The sequence below is a fragment of the Battus philenor genome, unplaced genomic scaffold (genome assembly GCF_028537555.1).
Source record: "Battus philenor isolate CCGP_79_NKW_IND1 unplaced genomic scaffold, ilBatPhil1.0.hap1 SCAF_27, whole genome shotgun sequence".
Classification (NCBI taxonomy): Eukaryota; Metazoa; Arthropoda; class Insecta; order Lepidoptera; family Papilionidae; genus Battus; species Battus philenor.
The window spans coordinates 75779-90000 of NW_027181690.1; the positions used below are offsets into that span (position 1 = coordinate 75779).

At 54.5% G+C, this 14222-nt stretch overlaps 1 protein-coding gene across 1 annotated transcript in view; it reads left to right on the plus strand.

Moving 5' to 3' along the window:
• The first annotated feature begins 242 nt into the window (after nucleotides 1-242).
• The window catches only part of LOC137925646 (uncharacterized), a 17210-nt gene continuing 3230 nt past the window's right edge, over nucleotides 243-14222 (plus strand). Inside the window, exons 1-3 of the mRNA XM_068769120.1 lie at nucleotides 243-1146; nucleotides 7213-7331; nucleotides 8010-8546. Coding sequence (XP_068625221.1) covers nucleotides 243-1146; nucleotides 7213-7331; nucleotides 8010-8546 — 1560 coding nt within the window. The remainder of the gene's footprint in view (nucleotides 1147-7212; nucleotides 7332-8009; nucleotides 8547-14222) is intronic.

Below are 14222 nucleotides of genomic sequence, written 5' to 3' on the forward strand. Positions count from 1 at the left end.
GCCAAGCACTTACGACAACATAATACAGGAATTACAAGAATTTATATTTTACTGTAATTAAATAAATAGGGGCCTATTGCCATTAGGTTATAAGTTAGTATATATAGACAAGATCGCCCTTTTGCGCTAGGTTAGGATTATTTAAATTATTTTTTACAAAATAGAAATTTTTTAGTTTTAGTTTTTATATAAATTTGACAAAGTATTTAATCTTAAATATATTGACGCGTATCCCCTTAAGAATGATTAGGACCCCCACAAAGACCGCCGACGCGGGCGAGGTGAGCCAGGCAGGCGCCAGCCAGGCGTGCAGGGTGAGCACCTCGCCCATTAGAAGCGTCAGGCGGAGTGTGGGGGAGTGGGAAGGGCAAACGAAAAAGCCCAGGACCTCTCCCCGTAGCGTCGTGCCGGCTGTAAAGGAAAAGGCGCGTGCGTTGCCGAAAGCAGTGGAGCCGACACCTGCCCCCGCGGCGGCCGGGCAATCCCCGAAAGGGGACAAACCGGCTTCCGCGGACCGGATAAAGGAGGCGCGAGCGTGCCCGACAAAGGCGAAGTTACACCTAGGCAGCTCGCGCAACCTAAAAACAGAAATAAAAGAGCAGGTGTTATTAGCCATAAACCGGCTCTACGAATTATATAAGGAGGCGGAGCTCGCGCATAGGGAGCGAACCCGGGACCCAAAAAAGGGTCCAGTAGAAGAACCGGCGAGTGCGGCGAACCGGGTGGAAGTAGAAGCGAAGAATCCACCCGCAAACCCCCCGCCGGTGAGTCATAGCGAGCTCCTTAATAAACTGGACAGCCACGCGAGACTCCTTGAGGCCAACACCAAAGAATTGGAGGGCTTGAGGGAGTCTCTCGCGGCTGTAAAAGTACAAGAAAAGGTGAAGCCTCCCGGCACGTACGCGAGCGTGACGGCCGGCCCGGCAAAAAGGCCGCCACCGGGGTGCGAACCTAAGCACTCGGTGGCGGTCTCGTCGGGGACCGACACGGGCGAGCAGGTCCTGGGCAAGATTAGGAAAGCTCTTAACGCCACCCAGACCGGCATAAGGGTCGACCGGATCCGCAGAGTGCGGGACGGTCGTGTTATTCTAGGTTGCGGTACAGAGGCCGAGCTGGAGAGGATGCGTGAGGGGCTGAGGAGGGCAGGTAACGACCTGAACCTTGCAGAGGTTAAAAACAAGGACCCACTGGTGCTGCTCAGAGACGTAATGGCCTACAATACTAACGAAGAAATAATAAAGGCCATTAAGACCCAAAACAAACACCTGCTGGTCGACGTCTCTGAGGAGGATCAGAGGGCAGAGGTGAGGTTCAGGAGGAGGGCGCGAAACGTGCAGACGGTCCATGTGGTCATGCGCGTGTCGCCTGCTCTCTGGGGACGGCTGACGGCTGCGGGCTACATGCACGTGGACCTCCAGCGAGTGCGGATGCATGATCACTCTCCGCTAGTCCAGTGCACTCGGTGCCTAGGTTACGGCCACACCAAACGGCATTGCACAGAGAGCGAAGACCGGTGCAGCCATTGTGGTGGCCGGCACCTACGCGCCGAGTGTCCGGATCGGCAAGCCGGGAAACCTCCCGCCTGCCGGAACTGCCGACTAGCTAAGGCAGACCGGTGGGACCACGGCGCATTCGACGAAGACTGTCCTGTGCGGAGAAAGTGGGACACCATTGCACGGGCGTCCGTAGCGTATTGCTAAGGGCACCCAGGTGACTCACCGCACTCTCCGCGCAGGGCACCACCAGTACCGCGTGGCGCAGCTAAACCTGCAAAGGTCCAAGCTCGCTACTGCCGAGCTGATATGCGAAGCGCCGAAGAGAGGCTGGGCGTTCGCATTGGTCCAGGAGCCGTATATCGGCGCTATTGGCGAGATGAGGCACTACCCAGGGACAAGGGTGGTACAATGTGTCGCGCGAGGCAACGGGGAGGTTGTCAAGGCGGCCATTGTGCTATTCGACGACACCATCGATATCACTCAATGTCCCCAACTCACGTCTGGCAACGTTGCTGTGGCCAGGCTGAGGACTGGGGCTTGGGAGATAGGGGTGGTGTCCGTCTACCTGGAGCCTAATACGCCCGTCGGACCATACCTGGACTGGATCGGCTCGGCCGTGGAGGGCTTGGGGACTGCCAACGTGGTACTGGGTGGCGACGTCAATGCGCATAACACCTGGTGGGGTAGCCGGTCCACGGACCGAAGGGGGGAGGAGGTCGCAGCCGCCCTCGACCAACTGGGAGTGCACGTGTTGAACCAGGGGTCTGAGCCGACGTTTGATACGTATCGGGGCGGTAAGCATTACTCCAGTCGCGTCGACATTACTGCTTGCTCGACCACCCTGCTCGACCGAGCGGTGGGCTGGAGCCTCGTGGACGACATATCCTCGTCGGACCACAGGGCAATTGTGTTCAATCTGAAGTTTGAGAGGTCCCGAGGCACGGACGTCAAGCGGACCACACGGCAGTACACTACCCGTAGGGCAGACTGGGGCGAGTTCCATCGAACTGTCGCCCGGCTGCTATCGGATCGCTGCCTGACGTCTACCGAGGTGAATCAGATCACCGAGGAGGGGGCGTTGGACAGCATGGTCGGTCGGTATGTGGAAACCGTGAGGGACGCTTGCGAGTTGGTCCTGCCGAAGGTCTCCAAGCGGAAGAGGACGGAATTGCCCTGGTGGTCCGAACAGCTCTCTCTCCTCAAGGCGGATGTCTTGAGGAAGAAGAGAAGGATCAGGGCCGCGAGGCCGGCTCGTAAGGAGCTGGTCTGGCGCGAGTACTGCGACGCGAAGGAGGCATACCGCCTCGAGGCGAGGCGCGCTCAGACCCATAGCTGGAAGCGTTTCTGTGAGAGACAGGATCGCGAGACCATGTGGGACGGGATCCACCGTGTGATGCGTCGCACGGAGGTGAGGCGAGAGGACGTCCCCCTCGTCCAGTCAGGTAAAGTGCTGGACGCAGCGGGATCAGCCAGGCTGCTGGCGGAGGTTTTCTTCCCGGAGGACGACCCCGGGAAGGACAATGCGGACCACAGAACTGTAAGAGCTAAAGCCGATGAAGTCAATTCGGGGGACCATGACGGAACATGCGATCCCCCGTTTACGATGGAGGAGCTCCGATGGTCCGTATCGACCTTCAACGCCAAGAAGGCACCTGGCTCTGACGGACTCACCGCGGACATCTGCCGAGCGGCCGTCGCCGTGGACCCCGTTCTGTACCTCGCGCTCTCCAACCGGTGTCTCGCGCTTTCCCGCTTCCCCACGAGATGGAAGGAGGCAGTGGTCGTAGCGTTGCGGAAGCCGGACAAGGAGGACTACACGCACCCGAAATCCTACAGGCCCATCGGACTCTTGCCGATTCTCGGCAAGGTCCTAGAGAAAATGATGGTCCGAAGGATCCGGTGGTACACTGCGCCGTATATCAGTAGCCACCAATACGGCTTCATGCCGCAGAGGTGTACCGAAGACTCCCTGTATGACCTGATCCAGCATCTGCGAACTCGGCTGAAGGAGAAGGAGATCGCAGTGCTGGTATCATTGGACATAGAGGGAGCCTTCGATAACGCCTGGTGGCCTGCTATACGGTGCAGACTGGCAGAAACTCGCTGCCCCGCGAATCTGCGGCGCCTTGTCGACAGCTATTTTAGCGATCGCAAGGTGTCCGTACGGTACGCGGGGGCAGAGTGGGCCAGAGAGACCACCAAGGGGTGCGTGCAGGGATCCGTAGGCGGCCCAACCTTCTGGACCCTCCTCATCAACCCTCTCCTGGAGGAGGTGGCAAAGACCGGGACACACTGCCAGGCGTTCGCAGATGACGTCGTGCTGGTCTTCTCGGGGCAGAAGGCCCAGGACATCTCGAGTCGGGCCAATGCCGTTCTCGCCCGTGTTCATGAGTGGGGGGTCAGGAACAAGCTGAGGTTCGCACCACACAAAACAAAGGTGATGGTGTTAACCAATAAGCTGAAGTTCGACTACCCATTACTGAGACTGGGAGGTGAGCCGCTTGGCCGGACTGGGGAGGTCCGGATACTTGGCCTCACAGTTGACGATAGGCTCACGTTCAACAGTCATGTGAAGAACGTGAGCAAGAAGGCACAGGGCCTCTATCGTCAGCTGTGCAGGGCTGCGAAGGTATCTTGGGGTCTGAACTCGGAGGTGATCAGAACGATGTATCTGGCGGTGCTGGAGCCGACGATTTTGTATGCAGCGAGTGCATGGGCGCCGGCGGCTAGGAAGCTGCTGGTCCGCAGGCAGTTGGGCGCGGTCCAGCGGGGCTTCGCGCAGAAGATCGCGAGGACCCACAGGACCGCGTCCCTGCACTCGGCCCTTATACTTGCCGGGTTGCTTCCTCTGGACCTTCGGGTCCAAGAAGCAGCCCGCTTATTTGAAATAAGAAAGGGTCATTCCCGGCAGGTGGTAGGGGACCGAGACCTGGAGGTACCGGTCGGCTACCTGAGACTACCGCACCCGTCTGGTCAAGTTGGTGTGGAGTTCTCCTGTCTGGGGGAAAGTGCGGAGGAAGTCCGACTTGCCACCGCGGCTGCCGACTTGGTAATTTATACCGACGGCAGCCGCATAGAGGATAAGGTGGGTGCGGCGTTCTGCGTCAAGCGGGGCGCCGCAGAGCTGTACACAAAAAAGCTCAAGTTGGGCAACTTCTGCACCGTATACCAGGCAGAGCTGCTGGCTCTAGCTGAGGCAACAGGGTACGCGGCCGGCGAGTCAGCGCAAGCCTGCGCCATATTGAGCGACTCGCGGTCCGCCCTCGAAACTGTCGCAAGATCGGACACCCTCCACCCCTTAGCGTTAAGAGTGAAGGAGAATGTGATGAAAGTGAGAGAAAAAGGGAAGGATGTAAGGTTGTATTGGGTGAAAGCGCACGCGGGGATGGAGGGGAACGAGAGGGCGGACCAGCTTGCCAAGGAAGCGGCCCTGAAGATTAAAAGATGACCAGAATATGAGAGATGCCCTGTTTCATTCGTCAAGCGGCAACTGAGACAGGAGTCGCTTGACGAATGGAACAGGAGGTATGTAGAAGGAACGACGGCTTCGGTAACGAGGATGTTTTTCCCGGACGCCGCCTCAGCTTACCGCGTGCTCCGCAGCATCGAGGTGGACGCGGTCTCGGCCCAGCTCTTCACGGGGCACGGGGGGTTCTCTGAGTACCTTTATAGGTTTAAGCTCAAGGAGGACCCCTCGTGCTTCTGTGAACCGGGCGTGGGCCAGACCGTGATCCACCTTGTGGCCCGGTGTCCCGCATTCGGGGGACTCCGGTACGACTTCGAGTGCCGGTCTGGCGTGCAAATCAGGGAGGACTCGATTGCCTCCCTGATAGGCGGGGAATTCAAAAATTCATTCTTAACCCTCTGTAAAGAAATAGTCAAAAAAGCCACAAGCATAAACAAAACGCAAACATAATAAACAAATAGAAAATAGAAAATAAAGTGACAAAATGAAACATAAATCTGTGATAAATGAAAAATAATTATAGAGTAAGAAATTTATTGTAAAATATTAATAAATTGTTATTATTGTAAAATAAAAAAGGTAACATAAAAACACAAAATGGAATTAGTAATAAGAAAAGAGGAAAGAATGAAAGTTGAATAGAGCGAATGAGAAAGAAAGATGAATTGTTGAATGAAAGATAGAAAACAGACTGAAAGAAATGATAATGTAAAGAAAGAAAGACGAGTAAGAAAATAAAAACGCATGTGAAAAATATTGTTTAAAAGGTCCCTGTCCTAAAAATCAGATAGGGGTACGAGAGGCCCCCAATAGCGGGGGTCATATAAAAAAAAAAAAAAAAAAAACCTAACCTAACCTAACCTAACCTAACCTAACCTAACCTAACCTAACCTAACCCAGTCCGCCGTGCGCTCCCGAGCAGATAACACGCTCCCACGTGGCCGAGAGTACTACGTAACCCTAGTAAAATCGAAAAAAGTGGTTTATAGTGTCAAAATATTAGAGTGCGATACATGAAAAGAAGCGCGCTGCCGCGAGGAATCCGAATATAGTTTCAAAAATAAAATCGGACAAAAACTCGAATTTTTAAAAATAAAACAAAGAAACAGGCGCGGAGTGCGGTGTACAGAAAATCGTAAACGCTGCCAAAAAAGCAGCGGGAATTTGTGTATCGGCTACTGTGGTAAAGTGCGCCACAAAAAGGCCTATCGATTGACACCAAGATCAGAATTTTACGGCCACTATTCGAGGAGCTGCAGCCGAAGAGAGGGAATTCCGATTGGGAAAAATCTTCGGAAGCCAGCTGGAGCCCTCCTTCGTGAGCAACAGCAACCAGCCGGAGCCCCAAGGGTCCCGAGGACATCAAGGGAGGCAGCCGGGAGCCGGGAGCGACCTGGATTTAGAATAAGTAAGGTAGCCGCCGAGTATTACACAGAGTTTTGTAATAAAAAAAAAAAGTGGTGGGTAGATATTAAAAGTTATCGCGGACCCTGCGTACGTCGCGGGGTACCATTTGTAGGGCCCGCTTAAGGGCAGATAACAAGACAAAAGGAAAAATACTGCCCACCACTGAGGTTCAATTCCTTTAAAATAAAATATATAAAAATCTAGTCAATACAAGAAATTATCATACTCGGCGGCTGCCACTGAGTTGTGGTTTTTTGACCCAACTCATAGTTTTAAGAATAGTTATAAGGGAGTAGTATAAGTAGCAAAAATTTAAGGTTTTTTAACAAATATTAACAAATATTGACAAGAATTCTAAAAAAGCAAGGGTGAGGGTAGCGGACAAAAAAGATAGTGCGAGCCGCTTGCAGCAGACCGCGCGTCGCACCGCGACATCTGCCGCGCACCTGCGCCGCGTTCAAGGCCGGCGAGCTCGTTAAACTACATACGAAATTAAAGCCAGTCTTATAGTTATATATTTATATTTACATTTTATTTTATACTTTATATTTTTAAAGATAAGTGCCTGGCCCTCCCCTTTGCTCTGCAAACGCTGTGAATAGATATAGTAAAGTTTTAATAATTATTGACAAAAAACTTTAAAGATTATATTTTAAGTAAAACAGACAGGGATTATAAATCCCCTACTAGTCTTGCCCTATATATATTTTTAAATTATAGTAATTACAAAAGGCCCTATTGGTTTAGATTAAGAGGTATCGACTGCCTGCGCATTAGGGAAGCACAAAAAGGCAAGGCGGGGAGTGGGAACAAATAAAAGTAAGAGTTAAAAAATTCTAATAGATAAAGAAGCGGCACAGACCGCGTTCCGGCCCCCCGCCGCCCGCGCGTCGCACGTCACCCCGCGTTGCCGAGCCGCGCGCGCGCCGCGATTGCATCATCCGAGCCGCACGGCGGCCAAGGTCGGCGCGTGAAATTATATAAATTAACCGCATTCCAACCGCCCCCGCCGCCCGCGCGTCGCGCTTCACCCCGCGTTGCCGAGCCGCGTGCGCGCCGCGATTGCATCATCCGAGCCGCGCGGCGGCCAAGGTCGACGCGTGAAATTGAATAAATTAACCGCATTCCAACCGCCCCCGCCGCCCGCGCGTCGCACTTCACCCCGCGTTGCCGAGCCGCGCGAGCGCGCGGTGATTACGTAATCCGCGCCGCACCTGTGCCGGCGGCCGAGGTCGGGCGCCCGGGTGGTGCAATAAAAACTGTAATAAAACGTGCTAACGATTACAGAAAGTTTCTTGAACTTGCGTGGGCTAAGATCGTTAGTATAGTATATAAACAGTGTTTGCACGTTCTATAGTTAGGTTGACAAATTCTACAAAGTTACATCTACACTTATACTTACTCCTACATTTATATTTACATTTTACTCTTTACATTTTACACTTACATTTATATAATTGACAAAGTATATTTAATACTTTTTTATATTTAATTTTACGATTTAGACGAAAATATACACGTTTTATATTTATATTGACAATTTTTACAAATTTACACACACATTTTACATTATATAACATTTATATAGTATAGACAAAAGTATAAAGTGATACTTAGCTACAAAAACTTTTACATTCCAGACGAGTGCCCCTAAGATGTACCGGACCCCCACAAAGACCGCCGACGCGGGCGAGGTGAGCCAGGCAGGCGCTAGTCAGCCGAGCAGGGTGAGCACCTCGCCAATTAGAAGCGTCCGGAGGAGTGTGGGGGAATGGGAGGGACAAGGGAAGAAGCCCAGGACCTCTCCCCGTAGCGTCGTGCCGGCCGTAAAGGTAAAGGCGCGTACGTTGCCGAAAGCAGTGGAGCCGACACCTGCTCCCGCGGCGGCCGGGCAATCCCCGAAAGGGGACAAACCGGCTTCCGCGGACCGGATAAAGGAGGCGCGAGCGTGCCTGACAAAGGCGAAATTACACCTGGGCAGCTCGCGCAACCTAAAAACAGAAATAAAAGAGCAGGTGTTATTAGCCATAAATCGGCTTTATGAATTATACAAGGAGGCGGAGCTCGCACATAGGGAGCGAACCCGGGACCCAATAAAGGGTCCAGTAGAAGAACCGGCGAGTGTGGCGAACCGGGTGGAAGTAGAAGCGAAGAATCCACCCGCAAACCCCCCGCCGGTGAGTCATTGCGAGCTCCTTAAAAAATTAGACAGCCACGCGAGACTCCTTGAAGCCAATACCAAAGAATTGGAGGGCTTGAGGGAGTCTCTCGTGGCTGCAAAAGTACAAGAAAAAGTGAAGCCTCCCGGCACGTACGCGAGCGTGGCGGCCGGCCCGGCAAAAAGACCGCCACCGGGGTGCGAACCTAAGCACTCGGTGGCGGTCTCGTCGGGGACCGACACGGGCGAGCAGGTCCTGGGCAAGATCAGGAAAGCTCTTAACGCCACCCAGACCGGCATAAGGGTCGACCGGATCCGCAGGGTGCGGGACGGTCGGGTCATCCTGGGCTGCGGCTCAGAGGTCGAGCTGGAGAGGGTGCGTGAGGGGCTGAGGAGGGCAGGCAAAGACCTGAACCTTGCAGAGGTCAAAAACAAGGACCCACTGGTGCTGCTCAGAGATGTAATGGCCTATAATACTAACGAAGAAATAGTAAAGGCCATTAAGACCCAAAATAAACACCTGCTGGTCGGCGTCTCTGAGGAGGATCAGAGGGCGGAGGTAAGGTTCAGGAGGAGGGCGCGAAATGTGCAGACGATCCATGTGGTCATGCGCGTGTCGCCTGCGCTCTGGGGACGGCTGACGGCTGCGGGCTACATGCACGTGGACCTCCAGCGAGTGCGGGTGCATGATCACTCCCCGCTAGTCCAGTGCACTCGGTGCCTAGGTTACGGCCACACCAAACGGCATTGCGCGGAGAGCGAAGACCGCTGCAGCCATTGTGGTGGCCGGCACCTACGCGCCGAGTGTCCGGATCGGCAAGCCGGGAAACCTCCCGCCTGCCGGAACTGCCGACTAGCTAAGGCAGACCGGTGGGACCACGGCGCATTTGACGAAGACTGTCCTGTGCGGAGAAAGTGGGACACCATAGCACGGGCGTCCGTAGCTTATTGCTAAGGGCACCCAGGTGACCCACCGCACTCTCCGCGCAGGGCACCACCGGTACCGCGTGGCGCAGCTTAACCTGCAAAGGTCCGAGCTCGCTACGGCCGAGCTGATATGCGAAGCGCCGAAGAGAGGCTGGGCGTTCGCATTGGTCCAGGAGCCGTATATCGGCGCTATTGGCGAGATGAGGCACTACCCAGGGACAAGGGTGGTACAATGTGTCGCGCGAGGCAACGGGGAGGTTGTCAAGGCGGCCATTGTGCTATTCGACGACACCATCGATATCACTCAATGTCCCCAACTCACGTCTGGCAACGTAGCCGTGGCCAGGCTGAGGACTGGGGCTTGGGAGATAGGGGTGGTGTCCGTCTACCTGGAGCCTAATACGCCCGTCGGACCATACCTGGACCGGATCGGCTCGGCCGTGGAGGGCTTGGGGACTGCCAACGTGGTACTGGGTGGCGACGTCAATGCGCATAACACCTGGTGGGGTAGCCGGTCCACGGACCGAAGGGGGGAGGAGGTCGCAGCCGACCTCGACCAACTGGGGTTGCACGTGATGAACCAGGGGTCTGAGCCGACGTTTGATACGTATCGGGGCGGTAAGCATTACTCCAGTCGCGTCGACATTACTGCTTGCTCGACCACCCTGCTCGACCGAGCGGTGGGCTGGAGCCTCGTGGACGACATATCCTCGTCGGACCACAGGGCAATTGTGTTCAATCTGAAGTTTGAGAGGTCCCGAGGCACGGACGTCAAGCGGACCACACGGCAGTACACTACCCGTAGGGCAGACTGGGGCGAGTTCCATCGAACTGTCGCCCGGCTGCTATCGGATCGCTGCCTGACGTCTACCGAGGTGAATCAGATCACCGAGGAGGGGGCGTTGGACAGCATGGTCGGTCGGTATGTGGAAACCGTGAGGGACGCTTGCGAGTTGGTCCTGCCGAAGGTCTCCAAGCGGAAGAGGACGGAATTGCCCTGGTGGTCCGAACAGCTCTCTCTCCTCAAGGCGGATGTCTTGAGGAAGAAGAGAAGGATCAGGGCCGCGAGGCCGGCTCGTAAGGAGCTGGTCTGGCGCGAGTACTGCGACGCGAAGGAGGCATACCGCCTCGAGGCGAGGCGCGCTCAGACCCATAGCTGGAAGCGTTTCTGTGAGAGACAGGATCGCGAGACCATGTGGGACGGGATCCACCGTGTGATGCGTCGCACGGAGGTGAGGCGAGAGGACGTCCCCCTCGTCCAGTCAGGTAAAGTGCTGGACGCAGCGAGATCAGCCAGGCTGCTGGCGGAGGTTTTCTTCCCGGAGGACGACCCCGGGAAGGACAATGCGGACCACAGAACTGTAAGAGCTAAAGCCGATGAAGTCAATTCGGGGGACCATGACGGAACATGCGATCCCCCGTTTACGATGGAGGAGCTCCGATGGTCCGTATCGACCTTCAACGCCAAGAAGGCACCTGGCTCTGACGGACTCACCGCGGACATCTGCCGAGCGGCCGTCGCCGTGGACCCCGTTCTGTACCTCGCGCTCTCCAACCGGTGTCTCGCGCTTTCCCGCTTCCCCACGAGATGGAAGGAGGCAGTGGTCGTAGCGTTGCGGAAGCCGGACAAGGAGGACTACACGCACCCGAAATCCTACAGGCCCATCGGACTCTTGCCGATTCTCGGCAAGGTCCTAGAGAAAATGATGGTCCGAAGGATCCGGTGGTACACTGCGCCGTATATCAGTAGCCACCAATACGGCTTCATGCCGCAGAGGTGTACCGAAGACTCCCTGTATGACCTGATCCAGCATCTGCGAACTCGGCTGAAGGAGAAGGAGATCGCAGTGCTGGTATCATTGGACATAGAGGGAGCCTTCGATAACGCCTGGTGGCCTGCTATACGGTGCAGACTGGCAGAAACTCGCTGCCCCGCGAATCTGCGGCGCCTTGTCGACAGCTATTTTAGCGATCGCAAGGTGTCCGTACGGTACGCGGGGGCAGAGTGGGCCAGAGAGACCACCAAGGGGTGCGTGCAGGGATCCGTAGGCGGCCCAACCTTCTGGACCCTCCTCATCAACCCTCTCCTGGAGGAGGTGGCAAAGACCGGGACACACTGCCAGGCGTTCGCAGATGACGTCGTGCTGGTCTTCTCGGGGCAGAAGGCCCAGGACATCTCGAGTCGGGCCAATGCCGTTCTCGCCCGTGTTCATGAGTGGGGGGTCAGGAACAAGCTGAGGTTCGCACCACACAAAACAAAGGTGATGGTGCTAACCAATAAGCTGAAGTTCCACTACCCATTACTGAGCATGGGAGGTGAGCCGCTTGGCCGGACTGGGGAGGTCCGGATACTTGGCCTCACAGTTGACGATAGGCTCACGTTCAACAGTCATGTGAAGAACGTGAGCAAGAAGGCACAGGGCCTCTATCGTCAGCTGTGCAGGGCTGCGAAGGTATCTTGGGGTCTGAACTCGGAGGTGATCAGAACGATGTATCTGGCGGTGCTGGAGCCGACGATTTTGTATGCAGCGAGTGCATGGGCGCCGGCGGCTAGGAAGCTGCTGGTCCGCAGGCAGTTGGGCGCGGTCCAGCGGGGCTTCGCGCAGAAGATCGCGAGGACCCACAGGACCGCGTCCCTGCACTCGGCCCTTATACTTGCCGGGTTGCTTCCTCTGGACCTTCGGGTCCAAGAAGCAGCCCGCTTATTTGAAATAAGAAAGGGTCATTCCCGGCAGGTGGTAGGGGACCGAGACCTGGAGGTACCGGTCGGCTACCTGAGACTACCGCACCCGTCTGGTCAAGTTGGTGTGGAGTTCTCCTGTCTGGGGGAAAGTGCGGAGGAAGTCCGACTTGCCACCGCGGCTGCCGACTTGGTAATTTATACCGACGGCAGCCGCATAGAGGATAAGGTGGGTGCGGCGTTCTGCGTCAAGCGGGGCGCCGCAGAGCTGTACACAAAAAAGCTCAAGTTGGGCAACTTCTGCACCGTATACCAGGCAGAGCTGCTGGCTCTAGCTGAGGCAACAGGGTACGCGGCCGGCGAGTCAGCGCAAGCCTGCGCCATATTGAGCGACTCGCGGTCCGCCCTCGAAACTGTCGCAAGATCGGACACCCTCCACCCCTTAGCGTTAAGAGTGAAGGAGAATGTGATGAAAGTGAGAGAAAAAGGGAAGGATGTAAGGTTGTATTGGGTGAAAGCGCACGCGGGGATGGAGGGGAACGAGAGGGCGGACCAGCTTGCCAAGGAAGCGGCCCTGAAGAGTAAAAGACGACTAGAATATGAGAGATGCCCTGTTTCATTCGTCAAGCGGCAACTGAGACAGGAATCGCTTGACGAATGGAACAGGAGGTATGTAGAAGGAACGACGGCTTCGGTAACGAGGATGTTTTTCCCGGACGCCGCCTCAGCTTACCGCGTGCTCCGCAGCATCGAGGTGGACGCGGTCTCGGCCCAGCTCTTCACGGGGCACGGGGGGTTCTCTGAGTACCTTTATAGGTTTAAGCTCAAGGAGGACCCCTCGTGCTTCTGTGAACCGGGCGTGGGCCAGACCGTGATCCACCTTGTGGCCCGGTGTCCCGCATTCGGGGGACTCCGGTACGACTTCGAGTGCCGGTCTGGCGTGCAAATCAGGGAGGACTCGATTGCCTCCCTGATAGGCGGGGAATTCAAAAATTCATTCTTAACCCTCTGCAAAGAAATAGTTAAAAAAGCCACAAGCATAAATAAAACGCAAACATAATAAACAAATAGAAAATAGAAAATAAAGTGACAAAATGAAACATAAATCTGTGATAAATGAAAAATAATTATAGAGTAAGAAATTTATTGTAAAATATTAATAAATTGTTATTATTGTAAAATAAAAAAGGTAACATAAAAACACAAAATGGAATTAGTAATAAGAAAAGAGGAAAGAATGAAAGTTGAATAGAGCGAATGAGAAAGAAAGATGAATTGTTGAATGAAAGATAGAAAACAGACTGAAAGAAATGATAATGTAAAGAAAGAAAGACGAGTAAGAAAATAAAAACGTATGTGAAAAATATTGCTGAAAAGGTCCCTGTCCCAAAAATCAGATAGGGGTACGAGAGGCCCCCAATAGCGGGGGTCATAAAAAAAAAAAAAAAAAAAAACCTAACCTAACCTAACCTAACCTAACCTAACCTAACCTAACCTAACCTAACCTAACCTAACCTAACCTAACCTAACCTAACCTAACCTAACCTAACCTAACCTAACCTAACCTAACCTCTTAGCGTTAAGAGTGAAGGAGAATGTGATGAAAGTGAGAGAAAAAGGGAAGGATGTAAGGTTGTATTGGGTGAAAGCGCACGCGGGGATGGAGGGGAACGAGAGGGCGGACCAGCTTGCCAAGGAAGCGGCCCTGAAGAGTAAAAGACGACCAGAATATGAGAGATGCCCTGTTTCATTCGTCAAGCGGCAACTGAGACAGGAGTCGCTTGACGAATGGAACAGGAGGTATGTAGAAGGAACGACGGCTTCGGTAACGAGGACGTTTTTCCCGGACGCCGCCTCAGCTTACCGCGTGCTCCGCAGCATCGAGGTGGACGCGGTCTTGGCCCAGCTCTTCACGGGGCACGGGGGGTTCTCTGAGTACCTTTATAGGTTTAAGCTCAAGGAGGACCCCTCGTGCTTCTGTGAACCGGGCGTGGGCCAGACCGTGATCCACCTTGTGGCCCGGTGTCCCGCATTCGGGGGACTCCGGTACGACTTCGAGTGCCGGTCTGGCGTGCAAATCAGGGAGGA